Source organism: Stenella coeruleoalba (assembly GCF_951394435.1).
Source record: "Stenella coeruleoalba genome assembly, chromosome: 6".
In the NCBI taxonomy this organism is placed as follows: Eukaryota; Metazoa; Chordata; class Mammalia; order Artiodactyla; family Delphinidae; genus Stenella; species Stenella coeruleoalba.
Window position 1 is genome coordinate 97,774,639 of NC_137151.1, and position 27,767 is coordinate 97,802,405.

Here is a 27,767-nt window from a genome sequence, read left to right on the forward strand (position 1 = left end):
CTGGCCCATGTATCCCTTCTGGGTTTTTGGACAGTTTATTGTATATCCCTTTAATGGGTACGAAGGTAAGAACTAGTTTTTGTGTCATATGTATTTAGAAGGCTTTGACTTCTAACATTTAGTATTGAGCTCCTAAAATCAAAATCTTTAGCTTCTTTCAATTGAAAAACATGTTCTTTTTTTGAATATTTTTTCTCTTTCTCACTTTTATTATTTTCCCAACCTCCTCCTTTGGAAGGGGAAAAAAAGTCTTGTTATGGGAGGAAAAATTTACTGTTTTAATCTACTGATGTTTGATTAGCACAGAATACCATAGCTTATCCTGACTGATACAATCCTCTAAATTAAAAAAACACCATCCATGCACTAACTCATTTAGAATCTCCTTATTTTTCCCTCACATTGTGTAGTCAGTTAGGCCTTATTTCCTTATTGTGTAGAAGGAAAGGTCTAGGTGTCCAGCTGTTGGGAATCAGCAGTCTTTGATGGCCTTCCGTGATCCCTTGGGAGGAGACAGAGCTTCTGTGTTTCCTCTGAGGAAGAGGGAATTTCATGGAGGCCTAGGAAATTCCCAAGGTTTTATGGCCTGCAGCCCACACAGGCTCATTTTTCCCAGAATTGACCCTGAAAGTTTAATCCACATCTAAATGTCAGATATGTATTCCAAAATTCAAGCTGTGTTTGATTTAAGCCTAGAAGATAATAATTTTATCTCACAAGTCCTGCAACTGTTGGTGAGAACTTCTTTGAGAAGGTGTGTGTGTGAGATATCATTAATTTGTGTGTGATATTATTAAAATACTACACGTTTTATAGGTTTCTTCCATTTACCTTTTTATCCCTATTTTGCTAATTTTATTTTAGACCGTAAAACTCTTTGAGAAAACTTGTAATGTTCCAAGTGGAATCATGTCTTAAGGTTAAGTGTCTAAAGCCATTACGTAAAACAAAAGTTGTGTACAGTCAGAATTAACCTTGAAAAACACTTTAGGAGAACGCCATACTGGACCTACCTATCATCTCTCACTAAACCCACCCAACACTCATTCTTTCAGCACAGCATCAGCTGGCTATTCCCTTGGTTGAGCACCAGCTAAAGTAGTTGGCTTGCATTTCAGTGGCCATGTTGTACAAGTAATGCATAGCTTGAAACACTGGGAATCACGTTCAGTACAGTGTAAAGCCTGTATTATGAGAGGCCCTTAGGAACTGACACCAACTGAGGGAAGCCAACTCAGCTCATGTCCAGGGGCCTGTGCTTATTACATGGAATAGCCAGTGGGAACACTGTCACCACTTAAATTGCTGTTTTCCCCCAAGCCCCCATTTTTGTCTAAGCTCAAATACCGAAGCATCACTTAAATGCAGTTGTGATGCAGTGTCGCTGTACTTCAGCCATGTCAGAACAGCTGTGACTACATGAATTATAATGGTTCATCATCTTTAATAGAAGACAGAGTGAATGCCCAGTTTCAAATCGGTCCAAATCTGTTTTTCTTTGCATCTACGTATGCTTGTTAACAAAGATGTAGAGTAGAAATGAAGGGCAATTTTGCTGCCGTCCAGTGTGAACTTTTCAACTGTATTTTAAAATCTTCCTGAAGAAACAAAAATGACCATATGAAACACTTGATAAATTCCTTCGGTGACCCCACATACTTTGTATTGTTAATAAAATCGGTGAACTGTCTCAAGACAGTATGTATCATATGCTTCTACGTAATTCGAATGTGCCCAGTATTTGTGTAAATTACTAAAGGCTCAAAAACTGTGTTGGAGGAAATATATTAGAATACTATTCAAATAGGTATTTTATGACTGATGGCAAAACCAGCTTCTGAAATTTGAACACAGCCAGGAGGTCACTGCACAGTATCAGAATAATGCAATAATGTGTTACAGGCTTATAATGGTGAGTTGAAGGTGTGAATAATAACTCATGTGCTGTTGAATTGTGAATAACACTGTCAGTGTCACTTCTAAGAAATTTCCACCTTCTCTAGAAATGGAGATAGAGAAGCAGAGTGTTCTGATTAGAGAGCGCCTCGAGTTGTCTCAAGTGATAAAGAGCAAAGGTAGAGCAGAGCCTTTTATCAGAAGAGGAGATGACATTGATCTGGTGAGACTCCCCATCACAGCAATCAGTCACATGGGAGAAAGCTGCCCTTCGTGCATCAATGAGATTACTTTCAGTGGTAAATGGTGGCCGTGGTTCATGGTATGAGTGGAAATGCTTGCCATTAGGCAATCAAAAGTGTCAGCGGAAGGCGCCCCCCCGCCCCGCCCACCCTGCTAAGGCTTGATTCATTGGGGTCAAAGTCCAGTCCAGGGTTAAGATTTCCAGGACAAATCTTCAAGCTATACGAGTCAGAGGGTCAGTTGACTGAGCTAGGAATGGAAATACCAAGATAAGGATCTCAAAGGGAACAGATGCTTAAAGCAGGAAAGATGTGGGGAAAGGCAAATGGTCAGACTCAGGTTGCCATGGCAAAGTCAGGAGCCCAGGTAAGCCAAGTCACGTTGTCAGGTTGTTGCGTCTGGGTCAAAATGCCACTGGCAGCGTCAGGATGGTTGAGGGAAGGACCATGTTCAGGATTATAGGCCGAGATTTGTAGGGTTCGTTCTTCTTTATAACTCTAACTTGCATGTCACCCTCTCTGGACCAGTTTTTTAGCTTTCCCACAGGATCTTGACATTGGAGTAATTTTGTTGAACTCTTCGAAATTTATACAAATACATGCTTTTCAAAGTAACGTATTAGCATAGAACATAGTTTTTTCCCTCAGATTCTGCCACCAGTTTTTCATGTGACATTCAATTGTCTCTTAAGATGTCTAAGTATTGTTTCTTCACCTACTAATAAGAAGTATAATGTCAGAGATAATTGACAAAAGTAGTTCTAGAAATAAAGGGAGATTCTAAATGTGAAAACTTTGTCTGTTATTATATTATTCATCCTTTTTCTAAACTCATACTCTTAATATAGGAATTAATAGGCAATCATAGTAAGCAAAGGGTTCTTAATTTAGAGTGTTTTAATCAACAAAATAACTGAAATCTAAAAGAAATTAAATGTCCATATGAAGAAAGGCGTATTGTTGTTATTTGGGGAAATTTTTAATCAAAAATAATTGAAAAATGGGGTCACCATCATAGTGGTGATGAATTGGGAAAGAAATTAGAAAAATTCCCAAATGTTGTTCGTGGGTAGTCAGTTCTGTGTTCCAAAATTTCACTGGACTAAACCATGAAAAATCTTATTTGTCAATATACCTTTGAAAAAATAGATAATCTTTTTACAAAATTAGGAGCAGGGAGAAGATAAAGAATTTATATAATCATAATTTTCGCTGAATATTTACACTGGTAATTTTCAGAGCTTTCCAGTATGAAAATATCATTTGAAGAATTTTATAGAGTTAAGCCCCCTTAAAAGCCATTGTTTCTTACTAAATCTCATTTAGCATATGTGGGCACACTATATAAGTGTATTTGCATTATGGAATTTAAATCTGAAGAATGGAAGTGTAAGTGCTCTTGGACTATCGTTGCTGTAAATCTTCAAAATGCTTTTGAATTAATGATCCTGAGTACACTTATAAGAATCTCTAACTTTTCTTATTTGACAGAAATCTTTATCACCAACAGAAAATAAGTAATAGCTGTGTCCATGACTGTCTTCAGCTGAATATTCTCTTCCAGAACTTACTTTGGAGTTTGAAGTATAATTAGTAAGAGAAGATTGCATATAGACAGTTAGATTTTATTATATTCATGTTATCAAGAGTTGATGCCACAGAATCCCAGGTACTTTGAGAGCTCTGTTCCCACTTTGAAAAAAATATGCCCTGTTTTCTAAGGCAGAACGGTGGTACTGCTAAATTTGTAGTTTAAAGCTAGGATGATTTCTCAGGTCCTTAAATGCAGAAAGATAAGACAAACAACCCTTCTCATCAGGGGGAAACAAACAAGAAAAGAATAGCATATTGGCATTCTTAAAGGGTGCGAGAGTTTTTTCTTCACTCCCTATCTTTCAAAAGGAGGAAACCTTTTTGAGAAAACTTTTAAAATTCCACCCTTTTGTAAATAGAGAAAGACGAACACCATGTTTACATAATTAAAATATTCTGTGGTAAGCATCAAAATAACATTTGTACAGTAACATCAGAAAAAAATTGAATAATCTGTCAAACTCAAAGCAGTCCCTATTCTACTGATTATTGTTGACATGCATACATCTAATTTCAACCGTTTTGTTCAGTGAGTTTGTAAGGATTGTCTCACCCAGGTAGAAATATTCCTGTTAAGGTTCCATTCTATAAAGACTGTTCTTAACTGCGTCATCAGGTCTGGACCCCAGGCTGGTATCTACTCACCGGTGGCAAACACCTCTCCTTGACAACGAAGAGTTACATGACTTGAGGCTATCTGAAAATGACACAGCTCTTTGGAATTAACTGTGTACAATTTAATCATAGTTAGGGTACATTATTTACATGCATGCCCACTTAGGCATACATGCAAAGTCATGGCAGGTGAATTCACAAGTCGGACAGTGGTTTGCTGGCAGTGACTAGCTCCCTCTCGTTCAGCCAGTGGTGAGCTTTACCAGCAGCAGTCCTGGCTGCCTCTCCGTCCTGGTCCTAATCCAGAGTTTCTTTCTCCTTCATGTGGGTTCTTTGTCATAGGTTGAGTCTCTTTTGCACCCCATTCAGTTTTATGCCGCTTTCCCACATGAGCTTATTAGAGATGTAATATTAATTACCCAGAAATCTCTGTCTGCAATTGCTCCAGCATCATTCTTTAATGAATACAGACTTCATTGCATGTCTTCCTATTACTTTAGCTGCTTCAATTTCTATTTTTATTACAAAGGTCTGTGCAAATAAAAGAATATCAAAAGGTATGGCTATACATGCTAAATTCCCTCTGTCTTGAGATGCCTGTGCACTGCTGCTGCAAAATGCCACTGCATTTTAATGCAGTTCTCACAAGGCAGCAAGGTATGGTCAAAATAACACTGGCTTTGGAGTCACACATCTCCTGGTCCGCCACTCACCAATTGGGCTACTTATCTGAGCCTCAGCGTGCTCATTTGTGAAATGTTAATAACAATGTCATCCTCAAAAATTGGGGGATTAAATGAGATGAAGTATGTAAAGCATAAATATTATACTTAAGGCGTCATAGGAGCTTAATAAACGTTAGTTTCTTTTCTCCAGCCCGTTGTAGTAATGGGAGGAGACTATGGCATGCACAAATGAACGCTCATTTTAAAATGTATTTCAATTGAGGTAATTATGAACTAGGAAGAATAAGGTTAGATTCCAAAGGAGCAGATAATACCTTACTGTGGTGTGTATTGCATTTGGGGATATATTACTGTAGGTGACGATGAAGAAAATGACATGGTTTCTGAATTTCATTGCAACTTTAAACTCTTTCCAGCTTTAAAGTGTTAAAAGCCTATCTAACTATACATCTGCCTTTAAAGGCATAGGCAGTATAATTGACAAGAAATCACTGCAATATAAATCTGTTTTGTTATACCGCTTGAATTAATTTAAAATAAAATTTCAGCACATTGAAAGTGCAGGAGTGGCGTTCAGCTACATATGGATACAGCTATAATAGGAACTTTTTTGGTAAGAATGGCTAACCTTTACCTTATCCAGTGAACAAATAATACAGTAAGCCTAATTTTCTAACTAGCAACTTGGAGATGGGATTATTGATACTTTACCAGATTTTATATGATTGCAAGAGTATGTGAGTTACATCATAAGCTAATGTTGCTTCTGAAACTATCAGGCAAAATTCTTAGAAGCTCTACTACTAAGTTCCATAAAGCCAGGAGAATGGAACCATTAACATGTAAATAGAGGGAGGAAAAACAGGAGTCCTCAGAAAGTAACTCCTCAAGGCTGGCCTTAACTTCCATTCTGGTCCAGTATGTTGTTAGAAGACCTAGTCTTTAAGATATAAATGAGATGAAGGAGGAGATGCAGGTTGAAAGGTAGTAAGCAGTGGTGGAAAGAGCCTTCTTTGAAGTTAGACCTTGTACCTCTATTAGCCATGACCCTCAGCTTCCTCATGTCTATGGAGCAAAACAATAAAAGCTACCTTTAAGTATTCTTCTGTGATTCTGAAGTATTTACAACACCCATTACACAGCAATTATGTAACTCAACTCAAGTTCCAACTCCTATAGATTGGTAGTAGCTTTCTGAAGTTCTGGGTTAAGAAGGATCCTAAGGCCATGTCTAGGATTATGGGGAAGGAACGCCGTAAGTGATTAGTGATGTCTGCTCTGAGCAGGAAGTGGAGTAACTAAAAGTCTGTATCAATATATTGGCTGTATAAATGTTCCATAAATTATGACTATTATGATTATTGCTGCTTTATGACAAAGGCATTTTTATGTTCCTCTTCAAATTTCTGCCTCTTCAACACAAAATGGAATCAGTTAACTGCTTTGGTTACAATAGCTGTGTTGTTTTTTGTTTTATTATTTTTTTTAATTTTTATTGATTTGATGGTAAACCTGTGTGTGTTATCTGCACAGAAGAGCTGAGAGATGAAATCAGAATTTTCTATTCCTAATTGTATTATATAAACCAACTACCTGGGAAAAAATCTGATACAGTTACTAGCAGTAGAGTGAGGGTTAGAGAGAGAGAAAAAAAGAGAGAATGTTGCGATGTAATCCTGGCTTATCATGAAAGGTTTGCACGGTGCCCCGTAACTTCTTTAAAATATTCACACAAGGGAGAATGTTTTGCACTTAGATGGTCCATGAATTTCTAGACTTTTTTCCTGTTTTTCTCTGAGGTCAGATTTCTTCTCTGGGTAAATAGTCATGTTCCTGTCAGCCATAGGGGATTTTCTGAATCGTAAACAGCTGATTTTGTATTCTTGCCCCATTCCTTCTATCTGAGAACTGAAATCTGATCAAACCCGTATTTTTAAATGTATTTATTTATCGGCATATGGAAGAATAGTTTACGGTCTGAGTATGATTATTTTTTCCCACAAATGTAGGAAAATTGTGGGGATTTTTAAGACAGTCCCTTATCAGTTTCTTTCTTTTTCCTTTATTACTGATGACTTCATTCTGCTTGAATTCAGTGCTTCGGTTTCTTTGGGTAAACTAATAGATTATGTATGCTGTGTTTGCACCACGTTGATTGAACTCATCTGGTGAGTTTAAGCGCGGCTCATGCATGCATGTAATGGGCAGAAGCCTGCACAGTGGATGCAGGCCCATAGTTAGCTCAGAACACTCAAGAGTGAGGGAAGCTGTTCAGAATTGAGCTGTGCTGTCTTTCCTGCCTTCCGTTGTTCAGAAAAGCATATCAGACGTTCCACTTTTTTCTTGCCTTTATCTTTTCCAAGTTCTCGAGGAAAACTTTTGTTCAAAAAAAAAAAAGTAGAGTCAGGAAACAGAGTTAGAACTACTTTGCACGTTTTAAAAATACATATTGAAGAAAAATCAAGGTATGTGATCCCTAAGAACTTGTCTTTTCTTAAACAGAAGCATAAGCTGCTTGGTGTCCGTAGAGCAGGTAGGAAGCCAAGGACTCTGTGCTAACTTTGTACAGAGGATGTTGAGACACGTGGTCCTGCTTTCAGTTAACTTACAATCTAGTTTGGGAAGAACGTTTTCCTTCCAAAAAACGTTTACTCACCCTTTTCTTTTATAGTTTAAGTATAATTTTTAAATGTTTTAACAAAATAGTAGATGACTTCTTTCTACTGCTTTCAGATATCTCATTCTATCAGATATCTCATTTAAACTTAAAGCTCAACTGTAATACTTGGGGATGTTTTCGGCATGTAGAGGTCTTCACCATGGGACCCCTACCTACTTTTCTCAGTCTCACCTGTCTCTCTTCCCTGTTTCCTCCCATATTCCCTGTATATACTCTAGCAGTGATTCTCACATACCCATGAAATATGAGTATCATTATGATTAATTGTTACAAATTGAGTTAAAGTACCAACATTTGCAAGTGATATATTTCATCATTTATTAGAGTAAGTTCAGGATATCCCTAAAGTACCAGCACTCCCTTTTTATTATAATTTGCTTCCCAAATGAGAGAAGGAAGGGAACATTCATCACCCAATATGGGTACGAGGCAGGACAGAAGAAGCCGAGGACCACTGCTTGCCCAACTGACCTCCTTGCATTCCCCCAAAGCAGGGTGCTTTCTCATTCCTGTCCTTTGCATTGCCCTTCCCTCCACCTGGAATTTCCTCACCTCACTTGTCCAGTTATTGAGCACCTGTGCATCCTTCAAGACTCAGCTAAAGTGTCACCTCCTCTGTAGAGCCTTCTGTGGTCTCCTTCCTTGGCCCTGCTCTCACCCTGTTAAATCTTAAGCAGTGTGAGTCCCCAAAGGCCCTGTGCACACCTACAGCACTGGTCGCCATGGATTGTGGTCCTCTGTATCCCTTTCAGCCCCCCACCTCCCAGACTGTGTGCTTTTTGTGAACGAGTTCTGTTTGTTTTAAGATCCCCAGGTCTTAACATAAGGTCTGACACAATGGGGCACTCAGTTATGCCTCAGATGAACCAGACAAGTTGATTCAGCTGTAGAGGCCTGCCTAGCATCCTCCTCTTGCTTCCTAGCCCTGATTGTATCATGTGATGTTGGTACTGTTGGTACTGATGGTGACAGATCCAAGTTAAAAGGGAGCCACTGGCTGACTAGTGTGGGGTTGAATGGATAAGTCACTGGAGAAGCTGTAATTCCTGAGAGGAAGAAGTAGCTAAGTAGAGAGAGGAAAAGCTTGGACAACTAACCAAGATGGTATGTTCTATGACCAGCTCTTTAGTTTTCTTTTTACTTCTTCACATGGCTTCCACCTTCTTCTCTTTCTCTATGTCCTGCCCACACCCATATAATGACATGTACTCCAGCCCCACTCCAAAAATTCACACATGTCATTAAAATGAAGAGTGGTACCTGCCAACTCTGCATCACCTCCAACCTTCGGGTCAAACAACTGGTCTCAAGTTGGTACCACTTATTTGAGAAAATGAGTTACTACATTAAAATTTAACCAAACTCTGTACATATGATTATAAGAAAAAGGTGATGGCTCTTTTAATTGCTCTAAAGATCAGGACCTTATCTTAAGTTCTCACTCAAAAGGCATTTATTAATCCCAAGTTAGACGTTTTGACCCTTGGAGCTAAACATATGCACATAAAGACTGGTTTTTATTTATTTTTATTACCAGGGATTTCACAGTTCTCCTAGCATGTCTGTATGATATTACTGAATCTTCCAAATTTGGATGTCAGCTGCTTTGATAAAAAAAAAAAATCAAAAAGCGAGTTTCCAGGATGATGTACATTGTGTGACTGTCCGATTATGTCCTGTGATTATGTCCTGCAGTGGCCGTTCCATTAGCGGAAGCACTGACCGCATCCAGAAGTTGCGGAAGGAGTATTACCAGGCTCGGAGGGAAGCTTTCGCTTTATGTGAGGACAGTGAAGGAAGAGCAAGACCTGACTATGACCTTCACTGGGTAAGTCCATGCCTGATTGCAATCACCGAATTCATCTTTACTGATGTAGTTAAGAGCAGAAGAACATAGCCAAGAATGTGCTGTACACATCAAGCTATATTTAGGTTACTTCAGTTTCATAGACGTGAACATTACCTAAACCACAGCCATTTTCTTCCACAGAAGTTGTTTCTGTAAATCAAACCTCCCTAATGCACAGTAGTTCATTTTAATTGCTCTCATATTTACTCCCTGTTGGACTTGTATGCCAGCTTGTTGGGATGGAGCAGATGTTAGCTATTTTAAAGAACACAAGCAATCTTGGCCATCATCTACTGAGCCTTAATCCTTGCCCTCCATCTCTTGAGTCTCAGACATCTGGTCAAGCATTAGCAGACCATGCAACATAAGCCATCTCTCCTTTGGAAAATGATATTAGAAATAAATTTCAGAAGGGTCCGAAAGATATCAATTCAAAGATATCAACTGTTTGTGTATTGCGTCTGAACAATTTACATTTTGCTGATCTTACCAGTACACTAAGATCATTTTATTTTGAGATAAGGGCAGTTTTTTATTAGAGGGTTCTCTTTGCCAAATCCTTCAACATTTGGGAAGAGAAAAGAACATTGTTACCTCTAAAGAGATATTTTCTGGGGTTTTTTCAAAATAGCATGATTCATTCTCTTGCCCTTTTCAAGAAGGCAAGGTTCTCACTCATCCTCTTTGATGATTACTGCCTCTTCTCCTACAGTTTTTAGTGCTGTTTTGAGAACCCCATAAGGAACTGTCTTATCCCTGGTGCCACACCAGCTCTTTCGAAGGACAGATGTATTAAAGGAAAATTTCCTTTCTTGATTTTCACACTCATATTTGTGTTCACGAGGTCGGAGTAGGGAGAGTAGAGTCCAGCCAATGAGCGGATTCCCTCTAGTCTTCACTTGGATACTGTGATTTCTCATGCATGAAACCTAGTACTTTTACACAGGGGCTCCAAACTCAGTTTCAGCATCCACCACTGTTGTGCAGAGCGACTGAAATTTCTTAGCCCCATAGACTCTTCCTTATATGGCAGAGTTTAAAAACAGTAATCAGAAGCACACAGTAAGGATTAGCGATCTCCAACCAAATGGCTTCAGCCTCTTCCACAGATAAGCATCCTGTGACTACACATCCGAACAAACAGCTATTTACTGGTTTTATTACAGATGTTAGGATTAAGCAGAATGGCATTTACAGTGATGGGGCAACTGGTCACTTAGACTCTCAGTAACAGAAGAGAAAGATGTTCACAGAGTAACAATCTACAACAATTCATTTCAAGCTTAATCAGATTGAGTTATTGACTTTGATGAAAGACTCTATACATGAGGCTCTGTTCCCTCAACCAAATGGACAATAAAATAAAGGGAAGTTGTTCCCACCATGTCCAGTGCATTGAAAAGTCTTCCTTCTCAAAACCAGTGTGAACTCCTATGAGCAAAATAAGATAAGTAATTTTAGATAAAGTAGTCCCTGTTGTTTGGACCTTACTTTATATGATCTCCTTACATCAAGCTGAAAGGATGAAAATGCTGACACTCATGAAACTTAAAGTTTCCTCTTACCTTCATCAAACCTGAGCTAGATAACTACACACTTGTGTCCTCCCTATCTTGATGATTCTGTTTCTGTGCTGAGCAAATGTGTAACCAGACAAACAATCTAGTGAGTAAAAGAGTCTCTCTATTTTCATTTGTGTTTCCCATGCTCGGGTGTGTTGAGCTTTGCCAAAAGTGACTGATTTTACATTTCCCAGACAGCTGGGGACTCCAGCTTCCCAAAGGGATGCTTGGGAAATGCACGGTCATAAAAGATGACTGTTCATTGTGATTGGCTGTGATACTCCAAACCAGGGATTAGAATCTCAGCGTCCTTTCCCGTCCTCTCCACAAGCCAAGGAAAAACACTAGTATCTTTTGTCCAGCGTAGACCTGAGAGATCACCCCATTGTCTTGCTACTTTTGGAGAGATCTAGGAAAGCAAGTTTAGAAAGTTACCATTTCATTCCTGCCAGTCAGCCAGACACAACAAGGCAGCTTTTATGAGACAGTGGTTCCTAGATTGGCTGGTCTTCAGGATCACCGAGGGTGCCTGTTAAAAACGGATAGACAGTCCATGAAGGGGAGGGATGGGACCCAAGAGAGGGCTCCCAGGTGCTTCTCCAGGTGGTCATCAAGCTTTCTGACTCACAAGTCTAAAAGTAGGGCATTGATTCCAACTGCTTCAGTAAACACTGAAGTAGTTCTACTTATCTAACAAGATCAGTACATGGAACAGCGTCATCAAAAAATACTGTCATCGACTCAGAATCCCCCAAGCTCCCAGTACCTCAGACTGAGAGGCCTGACAAATATCCCCTCCAGTCACACTATACTGGGGAACTTCTGATCTATCGAGAAGGAAATTAGGGGAATAAGTTACCTAGTAACTACTTTTTTAAAAGGCCAAGAAGTATGAAAGTATGCTCACAAAAGTCTTCAAATCCAAAATTATTAAAACAATCACGGAGGGCTTCCCTGCACAGTGGTTGAGAGTCTGCCTGCCGGTGCAGGGGACACGGCTTCGTGCCCCGGTCCGGGAAGATCCCACATGCCGCGGAGCAGCTGGGCCCGGGAGCCATGGCCGCTGAGCCTGCGCGTCCGGAGCCTGTGCTCCGCAACGGGAGAGGGCACAACAGTGAGAGGCCCATGTACCGAAAAAAAAACACGGAAAGAGTATTAGGATCTATGAATCACTGAAAAGATTATTAGGTTCTGTTCATAGTTTTCTGGTGGTTTTATTGTTTGTTTATTTTTCACATCTCTGAAATTAGGGTACAGTTTACAGTCACTTTTAGCCAGGTGTAATGATACAGTTGTCATTTTCTGCACAAGAAATGTATAATGAAATTTGCAGGCTGTATATTAGAAACTTGGAAGACAATCCTAGAGAAATTTTGGAGTATGCTTTTAGGAAAGGCTGCTCCTTATTAATATTTTTTGGAATGTATTTTTAGCACTCTTTTTTTCTTTGACCCCCCTCAGACTTTCTGCATCTTCCCAGGCCATCTTGTGGGTAGTTTTCTACCTATGTTACACCTGCCCAGTGGCCCAGAGCCAAAGATTTCTCTTACTGCTCTCTTGGGTTCTCCCTTGCTCTCATACCGCTCTCTCTTTTCCTTCTCTTTTTTCTGTGTCTCCTATTCAATTTTAACCAATATTTGCTCAGCCTTAGCATAAGCGCAGTACTGGTAACAATAATATATCATCTCTATGTCGGAGGAACTCACAGTCTAGCCAGGAATACAGACATCTAAGCCAAAACCAAAAGAAAGGACATCAATATATGTGAGAAATGCTGTAGTGTGGAGTAGTATTATCTTCTAAATGAGTGCAGAGAATGCAGTTAATTCTTTTGGAAGCAGGGTGTGCATGAGGGGTGCTGGGAAAGCGATAGAGAACATTTGGGAGTTGCCTCAGTCACATATTTTGTTCTTTTTCTCTCAAATATGGTGGTTTTTCTTTTCCCAAAGGAGCTCCTGATTTATTCACTTCATTTGTGTTGAAATAAATGAATACACACAGATTGCAAGGTTTGTAAATATAGACATGAGACCTTAAAATTCTTTTCAGCAAGTCTGTTTGGTAGCTGTTTTCCCATCTAGGCTCTGAAAAGCTGTAAAGAACAAGTGGAGGGAATTTCAATGGCTCCAAGAGATGCCTGGTGAGTTTTTATAGGCCCAATTAAGAGAGCAAGATAGGCTAGCTGTGAAGTGTTCAGATTTGCCAGAAGAAAACCTAATACCTGTTATCTGCTGGCATCTTATGTTCTGGAAAATTTGTTAAGACTGCCACAGTCCTCTGGCAGCAGGCTGTGGTTTGTCCTAGATGGGCTTTATTATTATTATTATTAGCAGATAAAGATTTCTGCTTCTTTAACAGTAGCATGAATATCCTGTAAGTAATAATTTTGCAAATGGGATGGCTCTAGAGCTTTCTACAAATATTAGTACCTTTATTACTGTTTCTTTTCAAGAGCTACATGGCATATATTATACCTCCTTCCTCTTTTTACTTCTTTGGCTAAATTAGAAGAATGTTTATCTGTAAAAGGGGTTTGTAGACACATGGGTGGGAAGGAGGTAAGCGGGTTTCCACCGTCATAAAAGACATAACACTATGTCTTTATGGCGAAAGGGATTGGTTCAGGTAGGTCATGGTTGGAACAAAGAGATGGTTGGGTGAATAAATAAAAACATTCTGAAAGATTTGTTTCTTCTATTATGAAGATGATTTACAAACCAAATGGATGGATATACTTGGCAGCTGTCTGGACAATAACAGACACAGCTGGTGAATTCTGTAGTCAGAAGAAAGGGAGATCAAGATGCTGAGCTCGTGCTAGCCATCTTAGGAAAGGATTTGAGATGGAATGTGTAATAGCCACACAAGTACAAAACCATCAGAAGGTAATTTTCTACACATGATGGATAAGAGAAATGAGCTCCTGCTGTACACTGGTCCAGTACAAGAACTAAGACTTGTTCGTATTTTCCTCCTCCTGCTCCTTGAAGGCATTTGTTAAAAACTAGGGACGGGGGTGGTGGCGGGGGGGAACTTTCAAGATAGTGGAGGAGTAAGACGTGGAGATCACTTTCCTCCCCACAAATACATCAGAAATACATCTACACGTGGAACAACTCCTACACAACACCTACCGAATGCTGGCAGAAGACCTCAGACCTCCCAAAAGACAAGAAACTCCCCACATACCTGGGTAGGGCAAAAGAAAAAAGAAAAAAACAGAGACAAAGAATAGGGAAGGGACCTGCACCAGTGGGAGGGAGCTGTGAAGGAGGAAAGGTTTCCACACACTAGGAAGCCCCTTCACTGGTGGAGATGGGGGTGGGCAGGGGGAAAGCCTCGGAGCCCTGGAGGAGAGTGCAGCAACAGGGGTGCAGAGGGCAAAGCAGAGGGATTCCAGCACGGAGGATCGGTGCCAGCACGGAGGATCGGTGCTGACCGGCACTCACCACCCCAAGAGGCTTGTCTGCTCACCCGCCGGGGCGGGTGGGACTGGGAGCTGAGGCTCAGGCTTCGGTCGGATCGCAGGGAGAGGACTGGGGTTGGCGGCATGAACACAACCTGAAGGGGTTAGTGCGCCACAGCTGGCCGGGAGGGAGTCCGGGGAAAAGTCTGGAGCTGCCAAGAAGCAAGAGACCATTGTTTCAGGGTGCGTGAAGAGAGGGGATTCATAGCACCATATAAACGAGCTCCGGAGACGGGCACGAGCCGCGGCTAAAAGCGCAGACCCCAGAGACGGGCATTAGACGCTAAGGCCGCTGCTGTCGCCACCAAGAAGCCTGTGCGCGAGCACAGCTCACTCTCCACACCTCCCTTCCCGGGAGCCTGTGCAGCCCGCCACTGCCAGGGTCCCATGATCCAGGGACAACTTCCCCAGGAGAACGCACGGCGGCCTCAGGCTGGTGCAATCCGTGCCCCTCCCTCCCCCCGGCCTGAGTGAGCCGGAGCCCCCGAATCAGCTGCTGCTTTAACCCAGTCCTGTCTGGGCGAAGAACAGATGCCCTCAGGCGACCTACACGCAGAGGCGGGGCCAAATCCAAAGCTGAACCCCAGGAGCTGTGCGAACAAAGAAGAGAAAGGGAAATCTCTCCCAGCAGCCTCAGGAGCAGCGGATTAAATCTTCACAATCAACTTGATGTACCCTGCATCTGTGGAACACATGAACAGACAATGAATCATCCCAAATTGAGGAGGTGGACTTTGGAGGCAATGATATATATATTTTTCCAACTTTTTCTCTTTGTGTGAATGTGTATGTGTATGCTTCTGTGTGTGATTTTGTCTGTATAGGTTTGCTTTTACCATTTGTCCTAGGGATCTGTCTGTCCATATTTTTTTAAATAGTTTTTAACACTTCTTACCATTGATGGATTTCTTTATTGGTTTGGTTGCTATCTTCTTAATTTCTTTTATTACTTTTAAACTTTTTTAATTTAACTAACTTTTAAAATTTTTTATTTTAATAACTTTTATTTTAGTTTAGTTTTTTTTTTCTTTTTTTTTTCCTCTCCCTTTTCTTCTGACCTGTGTGGTTGACAGGGTCTTGGTGCTCCGGCCAGGAGTCAGACCTGAGCCTCTGAGCTAGGAGAGCCGAGTTCAGGACATTGGTCCACCAGAGACCTCCCGCCCCAAATAATATCAGTCGGCAGGAGCTCTCCCAGAGACCTCTATCTCAATGCTAAGACCCAGCTCCACTCAGCAACCAGCAGCTCCAGTGCTGGACACCCCATGGCCAACAACTAGCGAGACAGGAACACAACCCCACCCATTAGTAGAGAGGCTGCCTAAAATCATACTAAGTTCACAGACACCCCAAAACACACCACTGGATGCGGTCCTGCCCACTGGAGAGACAGGATCCAGCCTCATCCACCAGAACACAGGCAACAGTCTCTTCCACCAGGAAGCCTACACAACCCACTGAACTAACCTTACCCACTGGGGGAAGACCCCAAAAACAACGGGAATTATGAACCTGCAGCCAGCAAAAAGGAGATCCCAAACACAGTAAGTTAAGCAAAATAAGAAGACAGAGAAACACACAGCACATGAAGGAGCAAGGTAAAAACCCACCAGACCAAACAAATGAAGAGGAAATAAGCAGTCTACCTGAAAAAGAATTGAGAGTAATGATAGTAAAGATGATCCAAAATCTTGAAAATAGAATGGAAAAAAACACAAGAAACGTTTCACAAGGACCTAGAAGAACTAAAGAGCAAACAAACAATAATGAACAACACAATAAATGAAATTAAAAATTCTCTAGAAGGAATCAATAGCAGAATAACTGAGGCAGAAGAACAGGTAAGTGACCTGGAAGATAAAATAGTGGAAATAAGTAACACAGAGCAGAATAAAGAAAAAAGAATGAAAAGAATTGAGGACACTCTCAGAGACCTCTGGGACAATGTTAAACACACCAACATTCAAATTATAGGGGTCCCAGAAGAAGAGAAACAGAAAGTGACTGAGAAAATATTTGAAGAGATTATACTTGAAAACTTCCCTAATATGGGAAAGGAAAGAGTCAATCAAGTACAGGAAGCGCAGAGAGTCCTGTACAGGATAAATCCAAGGAGAAACATGCCAAGACATATATTAATCAAACTATCAAAAATTAAATACAAAAAAAATTTTTAAAGCAGCAAGGGAAAAGCAACAAATAATATACAAGGGAATCCCCATAAGGTTAACAGCTGATTTCTCAGCAGAAACTTGGCAAGCCAGAAGCATGTGGCAGAACATATTTAAAGTGATGAAATGGAAAAACCTACAACCAAGATTACTCTACCCAGCAAGGATCTCATTCAGATTTGACAGAGAAATAAAACCTTTACAGACGAGCAAAAGCTAAGAGAATTCAGCACGACCAAACAAGCTTTACAGCAAATGCTAAAGGAACTTCTCTAGGCAGGAAACACAAGATAAGGAAAAGCCCTACAATAACAAACCCAAAGCAATTAAGAAAATGGTAATAGGAACATACATATTGGTAATTAACCTTAAATGTAAATGGATTAAATGCTCCAACCAAAAGGCGTAGACTGGCTGAATGGATACAAAAACAAGACCCGTATATATCTTGTCTACAAGAGACCCACTTCAGACCTAGGGACACATACAGCTTGAAAGTGAGGGGATGGAAAAAGATATTCCATGCAAATGGAAATCAAAAGAAAGCTGGAGTAGCAATTCTCCTATCAGAGAAAATACACTTTAAAATAAAGACTATTACAAGAGACAAAGAAGGGCACTACATAATGATCGAGGGATCAATCCAAGAAGAAGATACAACAATTGTAAATATTTATGCACCCAACATAGGAGCACCTTGATACATAAGGCAAATGCTAACAGCCATAAAAGGGGAAATGGATGGTAACACAATCATAGTAAGGGACTTGAACATCCCACTTTCACCGATAGGCACATCATCCAAAATGAAAATAAATAAGGAAACACAGCTTTAAGTGATGCATTAAACATGATGGACTTAACTGATATTTATAGGACATTCCATCCAAAAACAGCAGAATACACTGTCTTCTCAAGTGCTCATGGAACATTCTGCAGGATAGATCATATATTGGGTCACAAAAAAAGCCTTAGTAAATTTAAGAAAATTGAAATTGTATCAAGTATCTTTTCTGACCACAACGCTATGAGACTAGATATCAATTACAGGAAGAAAACTGTAAAAAATGCAAATACATGGAGGATAAACAATACTCTACTAAATAACCAAGAGATCACTGAAGAAATCAAAGAGGAAATTAAAAAAATACCTATAAACAAATGACAGTAAAAACATGACAACCCAAAACCATGCAGCAAAAGCGGTTCTAAGAGGGAAGTTTATAGCAATACCATCCTACCTTAAGAAACAAAAATTATCTGAAATAAACAACCTAACCTTACCCCTAAAACAGTTAGAGAAAGAAGAACAAAAAACACCAAAGTTAGCTGAAGGAAAGAAATCATAAAGTTCAGATCAGAAATGAATGAAAAATAAATGAAGGAAATGATAGCAAATATCAATAATATTAAAAGCTGGTTCTTTGAGAAGACAAACAAAATTTATAAACCATAAGCCACACTCATCAAGAAAAAAGAGAGAAGACTCAAATCAATAGAATTAGGAATGAAAAAGGAGAAGTAACAACTGACACTGCAGAAATCCAAAGGATCATGAGAGATTACTACAAGCAACTATATGCCAATAAAATGGACAATCTGGAAGAAATGGACAAATTCTTAGAAAAGCACAACCTTCCAAGACTGAACCAGGAAAAAACAGAAAATATAAACAGACCAATCACAAGCACTGAAATTGAAACTGTGATTAAAAATCTTCCAACAAACAAACACTCAGGACAAGATGGCTTCACAGGCGAATTCTATCAAACATTTACAGAAGAGTTAACACCTATCCTTCTCAAACTCTTCCAAAATGTAGCAGAGGGAGGAACACTCCCAAACTCATTCTACAAGGCCACCATCACCCTGATACCAATATCAGACAAAGATGTCACTAAAGAAAACTACAGGCCAATACCACTGATGAACATAGATGCAAAAATCCTCAACAGAATACTAGCAAACAGAATCCAAAAGCACATTAAAAGGATCATACACCATGATTATATGGAGTTTATCCCAGGAATGCAAGGATTCTTCAATATACACAATCAATCAAGGTGATAAACCATATTCACAAACTGAACGAAAAAAATGATATGATCATCTCAATAGATGCAGAAAAAGCTTTTGACAAAATTTAAAACCCATTTATGATAAAAATCCTCCAGAAAGTAGGCATAGAGGGAACTTACCTCAACATAATAAAGGCCTTTTATGACAAACCCACAGCCAACATCGTTCTCAATGGTGAAAAACTGAAATCATTTCCGCTAAGATCAGGAACAGAACAAGGTTACCCACTCTCACCACTGTTATTCAACATAGTTTTGGAAGTTTTAGCCACAGCAATCAGAGGAGAAAAAGAAAAGGAATCCAAATTGGAAAAGAAGAATAAAGCTGTCACTGTTTGCAAATGGCACGATACTATACATAGAGAATCCCAAAGATGCTACCGGAAAACCACTAGAGCTAATCGTGAATTTGGTAAAGTAGCAGGATACAAAATTAATGAACAGAAACCTCTCGCATTCCTACACACTAATGATGAAATATCTGAAAGAGAAATTAAGGAAACACTCCCATTTACCATTGCAACCAAAAGAATAAAATATCTAGTTATAAACCTACCTAGGGAGACAAAAGACCTATATGCAGAAAACTGTAAGACACTGATGAAAGAAATTAAAGATGATACAAACAGATGGAGAGGTATACCATGTTCTTGGATTGGAAGAATCAACATTATGAAAGTGACTATACTACCCAAAGCAATCTACAGATTCAGTGCAATCCCTATCAAACTGCCAACGGCATTTTTCACAGAACTAGAACAAAAAATTTCAGAATTTGTATGGAAACACAAAAGGCCCCGAATAACCAAAGCAATCTTGAGAAAGAAAAATGGAGCTGGAGGAATCATGCCCCCTGACTTCAGACTATACTACAAAGCTACAGTAATCAAGACAGTATGGTACTGTCACAGAAACAGAAATATAGATCAATGAAACAGGATAGAAAGCCCAGATATAAACCCACACACATATGGTCACCTTATCTTTGATAAAGGAGGCAAGAATATACAATGGAGAAAAGACAGCCTCTTCAATAAGTGGCGCTGGGAAAACTGGACAGCTACATGTAAAAGAATGAAATTAGAACACTCCCTGACACCATACACAAAAATAAACTCAAAATGGATTAAAGACCTAAATGTAAGGCCAGACACTATCAGACTCTTAGAGGAAAAGAACACTCTATGGCATAAATCACAGCAAGATCCTTTTTGACCCACCTCCTAGAGAAATGAAAATAAAAACAAAAGTAAACAAATGAGCCCTAATGAAACTTAAAGCTTTTGCACAGCAAAGGAAACTGTAAACAAGACAAAAAGGCAACCCTCAGAATGGGAGAAAATATTCGCAAATGAAGCAACTGACAAAGGATTAATCTCCAAAATATGCAAGCAGCTCATGCAGCTCAGTATCAAAAAATCAAACAATCCAATCCAAAAATGGGCAGAAGACCTAAATAGACATTTTTCCGAAGTAGATATACAGATTGCCAACAAACTCATGGAAGGATGCTCAACATCACTAATCATTAGAGTAATGCAAATCAAAACTACAATCAGGTATCACCTCACACCAGTCAGAATGGCCATCATCAAAAAATCTGCAAACAATAAATGCTGGAGAGGATGTGGAGAAAAGGGTGCCCTCTTGCACTGTTGGTGGGAATGTAAATTGATACAGCCACTATGGAGAACAGTATGGAGGTTCCTTAAAAAATTAAAACTAGAACTACCATATGACCCAGCAATCCCACTACTGGGCATATACCCTGAGAAAACCATAATTCAAAAACAGTCATGTACCGCAATATTCATTGCAGTTCTATTTACAATAGCCAGGACATGTAAGCAACCTAAGTGTCCATCGACAGATGAATGGATAACGAAGATGTGGCACATATATACAATGGAATATTAGCCATAAAAAGAAGCAAAATTGAGTTGTTTGTAGTGAGGTGGATGGACTAGAGTCTGTCATAGAGAGTGAAGTAAGTCAGAAAGAGAAAAATAAATACCATATGCTAACGCATATGTATGGAATCTAAACAAAAATGGTTTTGAGGAATCTAGGGGCAGGACAGGAATAAAGATGCAGATATAGAGGATGGACTTGAGGACATGGGGAGGGGGAAGGGTAAGCTGGGACAAAATGAGAGAGTGGTATGGACATATATACACTACCAAATGTAAAATAGATACCTAGTGGGAAGCAGCTGTATAGCACAGGGAGATCAGCTCGGTGCTTTGTGGCCACCTAGAGGGGTGGGTTAGGGAGGATGGGAGGGAGACGCAAGAGGGTGGGGATATGGGGATATATGTATACGTATAGCTGATTCATTTTTTTATGCATCAGAAACTAGCACAACATTGTAAAGCAATTATACTCCAATAAAGATGTTTAAAAAGTAGGGACATTGTAAAACAATTCTGGATAAGTCAGTGGCTCTTAAGTTGCCACAGAAACCTAATTCAAACTGGCCTAAGCAAAAAGGGAAATTTTTTTGGCTTATGTAACTTTAAAGTCCATAGGCATATCTGACTTCAGGCAAAGCTGGATCCTGCCCCTCCAGACAGGCCATTAGGGCTCTGTCCTTCTCCATCTCTCACCTTTGCTATTCTCTCTATAGGGACCATTGTCAAGGGGCTCCCACATATGGTGACAAGACAGCCATCAGCAGCTCCAACCCAACAACTCTATACAAAGAGTGTCTCACCCCCAGTATGTCCAGGAGGTCCTAGAACTGATGTTCAATGCAATCCTCAATGGCTTATTGACTCAGCCTGTGTCACATATCCACTCCTGAGCTCCCATGACCAGAAAGATACAGTACCTTTACTGGTCAAAACTGCATCACAAGATCACTCCTGGAACCAGAAAGTAGAATCAGACCTACATAAATTCCATGAATGAGTATAGATGAATAAATGGTCCCTAAAAGAAAATCAATGCTTTATGCACAGGGGAAGGGAAAAATGGATGTCTACTACAACTTCTAGTTCTCATAATGATATAAACTTCCTTCATCTTCTTAGATTTTCAAGGAGAGAGAGAGAAAAAAGAACTTTCCCTTCATGTACTTTCATGTTAGAAAGAACAGGTCTATTGTCATTCTTAAACTTGCTGCCGTTGTCGGCTAGGTAAAAGGAGAGAGAAGATTTCTTTTTGTCTACTGGTCCAGTATCTTTGAGCTATCCCAAGAACCCAGCTGGCTTCACTGAATTATTCATGAGAAATAACCATACCACTGGTTATTTGTTCAGGTTGGCAAGTGACATTTCGATTCACCCAAGACCTAGGAATTTGCCTTAGAGGGAGGCAGTAGAATTCTTTGAAAGGACAAAAAGTAAATCTCTTTCTTTGGGTAAGAACTGCTTCATCTGTATCCTCATGGATTGTTGTTTTGCGACAAGAACATATGCTTTTCTTAAAAGCTTCAAAAGATGGAATGAGGTAAAGAATTAGAACCATCAAACGTATGTATCCGTAACTGTTGTAGTTTGGCTCCTACCAGCAATAACCAACCCCTTCTCAGTTGATGAGACCCTCTTGAGCTCCATAATCACATCCCTCCCAATGTGTCCCTCCATCAACAGATGAGTGTTTCCCCCTGATTTCCTAAAACAACTGAACTGAGGAATGGAAGAAGTACCAAGGCAGAGAACTGTGTACAAATTAGGTGGATTTTGGAAGGGCCTGAGGTTTGATTGAACTCGTTATTGGTGAAACATCAAATGCTACTTGAAGGGTTGGGACTTGCTCCCCTAGATTTCAGGAGTAGTGAAAATTTTAGGAAAGAAGAAGACAAAATAAATTCAAGATTCTTTTCTTTTGGTTGGTAGCTTTAGTCCTTTTATATCTCAGTGCGGCTTTCACTGAAACATGATGACATATTAGCCATATAGAAGAAGGTCATGTGAGTGAATTTCTAGCTTTTAAATGCAGCGTAAATCATGTTGAAAGGAGGCAACATGTTTACAGGCAATCCTCAACATAAAAACAAACTGTGTGTCAAAAACCCATTAAGAAATTGGTAGTTTGGACCTGGGAATGGTTTTCCCCATAGGAAAAAAGTTACTGGTTGTAGGGTCCCAGACCAGCCTACAAAAAGCCCACTAAAGTCCAGTAACCTTTTGCTAGTCACAGAACACTAACCCAGAAGTGGGAGCAGGGGATCCATCTGAGCCAGGGGCTGGAGAAGGAAATTCCCCTCTTCCCACTTTCCTGGACACACTATGGAGATGTTCCCTAGCCTCTTCCTATCTATCAGTCTTTAAGAATGTCTTCCCAGTTTTCCTGACCTGTTATCACCCCTACCTCCCTATCATGACACTGCACTTAAGCCCACGCTTTCTCCCAAAGTGTTCAGGAGTCCAAAGTTACCTCTCTATACTGTCCTCCATCAAAGTACCTGTTTTCTTAGTGAAGTTCATCTCGGCTGCAGTCTGTGGGGGGGCAAATAATGTGACCCGTGGAAGTTCTTCCCAATCCCTGAAAGACTTCTCTTTTTAAAGTAGACATTTCATTAACCCTAATTAGGTACAAATGTAGGAACTGTAGGGGAAGTCCAGGAGAAGGCAATAGGAGAGGGGTCAATGGAATCCATAACTGGAAACTTTCCCTTGGTGAAACAGAGGGGCAAGGGTCCCACGCTGGTAGGACGTTTTCCCCATGTCTTGTTGCTGCTACTCCACAGCCCAAAGGTCCTCCAGCACCTCTCTTTTATGTACAGACCCCCAGTTGCCCCACATCTCCCAGCCTGACAGGCTTCCTTGGGAAATGACCTGATCCTAGGGGTGGCACTGATTTCACCAGCATCCTGGCCCTCATTTCCCTCAAAGGAAGACTTTTGTTTCTAAATCTGCCCCCTGTGGCCCACGGCCAGCTGCCATGACTAACACAGACCATGAGTCCTCAGTCAGCGCTGTCTGAAATCTACCCTGAAGATGCTACTCTAAACTAGCGTCTTCCCATCCAGTCTTCTTAAACCCACTGATAGAGGTCCTGAATTGTAGACCCAATCATATAGCAGGTATGGGAAGCATTTTAGAGCATGGAAGCTAGAATGCCTAAGTTCACATCCAGGCTACACTACTTGCTAACTGGGTAAATTTGGGCCATTTATTTAACCTCTCAGTCTCCTTTAAAAGTGGGATAATAGTACTGTGTATTGTGACAATTAAATGAGTATTACATGTAAAGCACTTAGAATCCTATCTGGCATGCAGTAAGGTGTTCAGGAAAGATGAGGAGTTTTTAAGTGGTGCACATACTGAGGTGTTTAGGAATCATATGTTCCATTAGCCAGACAACTATTCTTAGTCATTGTTGGAGCTTAACCTCTTTGATTATTCCAGAGTCCTGGGACATGGCACAGCACACAAATCATTTGGGAGGCCTTCTGGCCATACTCACTCTGGTTACCACTGAGGTACCCACAGTCCCGTCAGGTGGTAACTGTCAGGGTTAGTTGTAAGGGCACTTTTGGCAAAGTTCATGGGTCAAGAGGTCAATATCTATTTCCCTCTCTCCCCCCACCCCTGACACTTTTCCTTTAAGAGTGTACTCCTTTCATCCCTGACCCCAGGGGCACACCTAATCTCTTTAGTGAGCTTGTGCTAAAATCAAAGACCAAAGACCAGAAGAAAGTTAGAAGCTTCTGTTTTCACCTCTGCAAAAATCCTGAAGCAAAGAAATACCTGGAGACAGAGAAAAAAAAGGTATGGTTACCAAAGGAGAAAGGTGAGGGGGGATAAATTTGGAATTTGAGATTAACAGGTACATACTACTATATATAAAATAGGTAAACAGCAAGGACCTACTATATAGCACAGGGAACTACAGTCAGTATCTTGTAGTAACCTATAACGGAAAAGAATCTGAAAAAGAACACATATATATATATGTATAATTGAGTCACTTTGCTGAAACATTATAAATCAACTATACTTAAATAAAAAAATTAAAATTAAAAAAAAAGAGAAATACCCGGGTCTAGTTAAAGACTTAAAATAGGAAAGAGAGGGGAATACAAACGGAATATACGCAAATTGTTTACTCAATAAATTTTACTCCCGTCAGCTCAGTCACCACAATGGCATCATTTACTCAGTGCAGATTCTATCAGCGAATACCTTATATAAATTATTCCAGACAACTCCATGTGATAGGTGTCTTTAATTCTGTTTCACAGGTGAGGAAACTAGTGTTCTAAGAATTTGCACCATAGTCACATGATCAGTAGCAAAGCTGATATTGCAATCCGTGCTAACTCCCTGTGGAACAGAAGAAAGGAAGGCTGCTGTGGCAGCTGCTGAGATGTTTTCTCTACATGAAATGTTTGAAAGAAAGAGAATGTCTCCTGAACTACTCTTTAATGATCACTCCTAATTTGTTCTTAACCCAATAGAATTGAACTAAAACCAAATTTTGGTATTGTTTCATCGCTTCTTTGTAAAAGTCAAAATCATTCTTTTTATGCTATGATCAAATAAGTTAGCCTATCTCTGGCTCCAGCCCAAACCTAAATACCAAAAAGCAGAAGAAGAAAGTTCAGAACCACATTATTTTTCCATAATATGTCAAAAAACCCTATGCTCTACTTACATTAGAGTGAAAAAAGAACTCTTTCTGCTTCTAATGAGCAATTAATTCCAGCTCAGGATGTCGAGTGTAGAATAGGTTAAGTTCCCCCAAACCACAACCGTTTGTGTTGGATCATGGTTAAAACCCAGAATTCCAACTTCTACAATAATCACATTCTTTTCTTCTACTGCAATGGGAGAAATGACCATTTTATGTAACATAGGAAAAACCATAGCAGAAACGCCTATGAATTCCAGATTTCCTAAACTGTTCTCAAAGCTGTTTAAAATCAGTTGGATACATTTTATTTTAGCAGAGCTCAAAAATTCTGAAATAAACTTTGGGAACTGAATATTTTAAAGAAAGATTTTTGGAGGAGAAGATATGAAAATTCACTTAATTAGCATTTATAACACATGTATCACTTAACCTTGATGACAGTGAAACTCCATGTGACATGTATTTGTGTTCAGATCCTGAAGCCCAGAACGGCCCCTCGCACAGCTTCCTAACTGTAATTAACCAATCAGGTTGCTGTGGTGGCCATCTTGTTCTTTCAGCTTAAGGAAATTTTTAACTCAGAGTCATTCTGAAATTTAACATCATTTGGTTCTTATTAAGTAGTAACTAGTCTGGTGTTATGATGGGGAAAAAAAAAAGTCAGAGAAAGCTCTCCTCTGAAGTAGACAGGAAGAACACTTAAATCAAAGAAAATCCTAAAATGATAATAATCACAACAGCAGTACTGGAACTGCCATTCTCCGCAGGAAGAATGACCGCTTTTGAATACATTGTAATGACACAGACTAGAGTCTGTGACTTTATGATCCTCCTATGACTCTCATTAATTTCTCTGTCTCATTCCGAGCCTTGAAATCACAGTGCTAATTCTCAGAGTGTTTATGAGAAAGTGCAGAAGTTGACACCACTGACTTCAGCTAGGCTGACAGGAAAACCTTCCATCCATTTGTTCAAGTAAATGATCTAAGAAGAGAGGGTGTAGTGTTATTATTATAAACTATTGAGAAATAGTTTCTTTTCTGTTTTCAATATAAGACTTCTGTAAAGCAACAGAGTTCTTGGGTTTTATCTCCGTGAAGCTTTCTTCAGATGATTTAGCTCATTTCATGTCACCTCTCACTCAGCTTACTCCGTAGACAGCAAAGCCAGAGCAGCACATGAAGAACAGATTTTCCACAATCATTCATCCCTTTGTTGATTTATTTATTCAGTGAATATTTATGAGTTTATATGCGAGTATACGTCAAGCCCAACACTTGCATCAACACTTGCCAACAAAGAAGAAACACCTGAGTGGTGTGTGTCTGTGTGTGTGTGTGTGTGTGTGTGTGTGTGCCTGCACGCGCGTGTGTGTAGATATTAATGTTTTGAAGTTCCTCCTTTAGAGAAAGAGTAGGAAATGTGTGAGAAAGAGGTTCCCTGTCATGAACTGATGTCTTTCACCTAATGAACCTTCTAGCTCAAAAATTCTGAAATAAACTTTGGGAACTGAATTTTTTAAATGAAGATGTTTAGAGGAGAAGATATGAAAATTCACTTAATTGGCATTTCTAACACATGTATCACTTAACCTTGATGACAATGAAAACTCCACGTGAGCCATATTTGTGTTCAGATCCTGAAGCCCAGAACTGCCCCGTGTGGAGGTACTTCCATTTTTTAGCTTTGTTTTCTCATCCTCGCTAATTGTCAGAGTCCCAAATTGTTTCTGAATAGCAACTCTATTTTAATTGTAATTTTTATATATATCAGCTACTTTTCCTTTTCTCGTCTATTTAGCATAGACCAGGGTTCCTGTTTTCCATACAATTCCCGTTACAGTAATTTCCAAGGTTTAAATTGTTAAGCAGCACTTAAGCAACAATGTGCTCTATGAGTATATGGTTATAAAGGAATCAGAAACTCACGTTCCAGAGGAAGAAATCATGGTCCCACCATTAATGGGAATGATGGTGGGAAGAAATCTTTTAACGTAGTACTTATATTGGTAATCGGAAAAAAATGCTATGAGAGGGGCTTCCCTGGTGGCGCAGTGGTTTAGAGTCCGCTTGCCGATGCAGGGGACACGAGTTCGTGCCACGGTCCGAGAAGATCCCACATGCCGCGGAGTGGCTGGGCCCGTGAGCCATGGCCGCTGAGCCTGCGCGTCCGGAGCCTGTGCTCCACAACGGGGGAGGCCACAGCAGTGAGAGGCCCGTGTACTGCAAAAAAAAAAAAAAAAAAAAAATGCTATGAGACTTAGGAGTTTGTGGTTTACCTGTGGTTCTAGGACTATTTTTAAATTTCCCAATTTCAGAAATTGGGTAACTTTCTCCTTTCTGCATATGGT

General features: G+C 39.9%; 1 protein-coding gene across 2 annotated transcripts in view; it reads left to right on the top strand.

Moving 5' to 3' along the window:
* Window positions 1–27,767, top strand: part of PARD3B (par-3 family cell polarity regulator beta) — a 1,038,680-nt gene that overhangs the window by 889,241 nt on the left and 121,672 nt on the right. For both annotated transcript variants that reach the window (XM_079924321.1, XM_079924322.1), the window contains one exon: window positions 9,408–9,540. In XM_079924321.1, coding sequence (XP_079780447.1) covers window positions 9,408–9,540 — 133 coding nt within the window. The remainder of the gene's footprint in view (window positions 1–9,407; window positions 9,541–27,767) is intronic.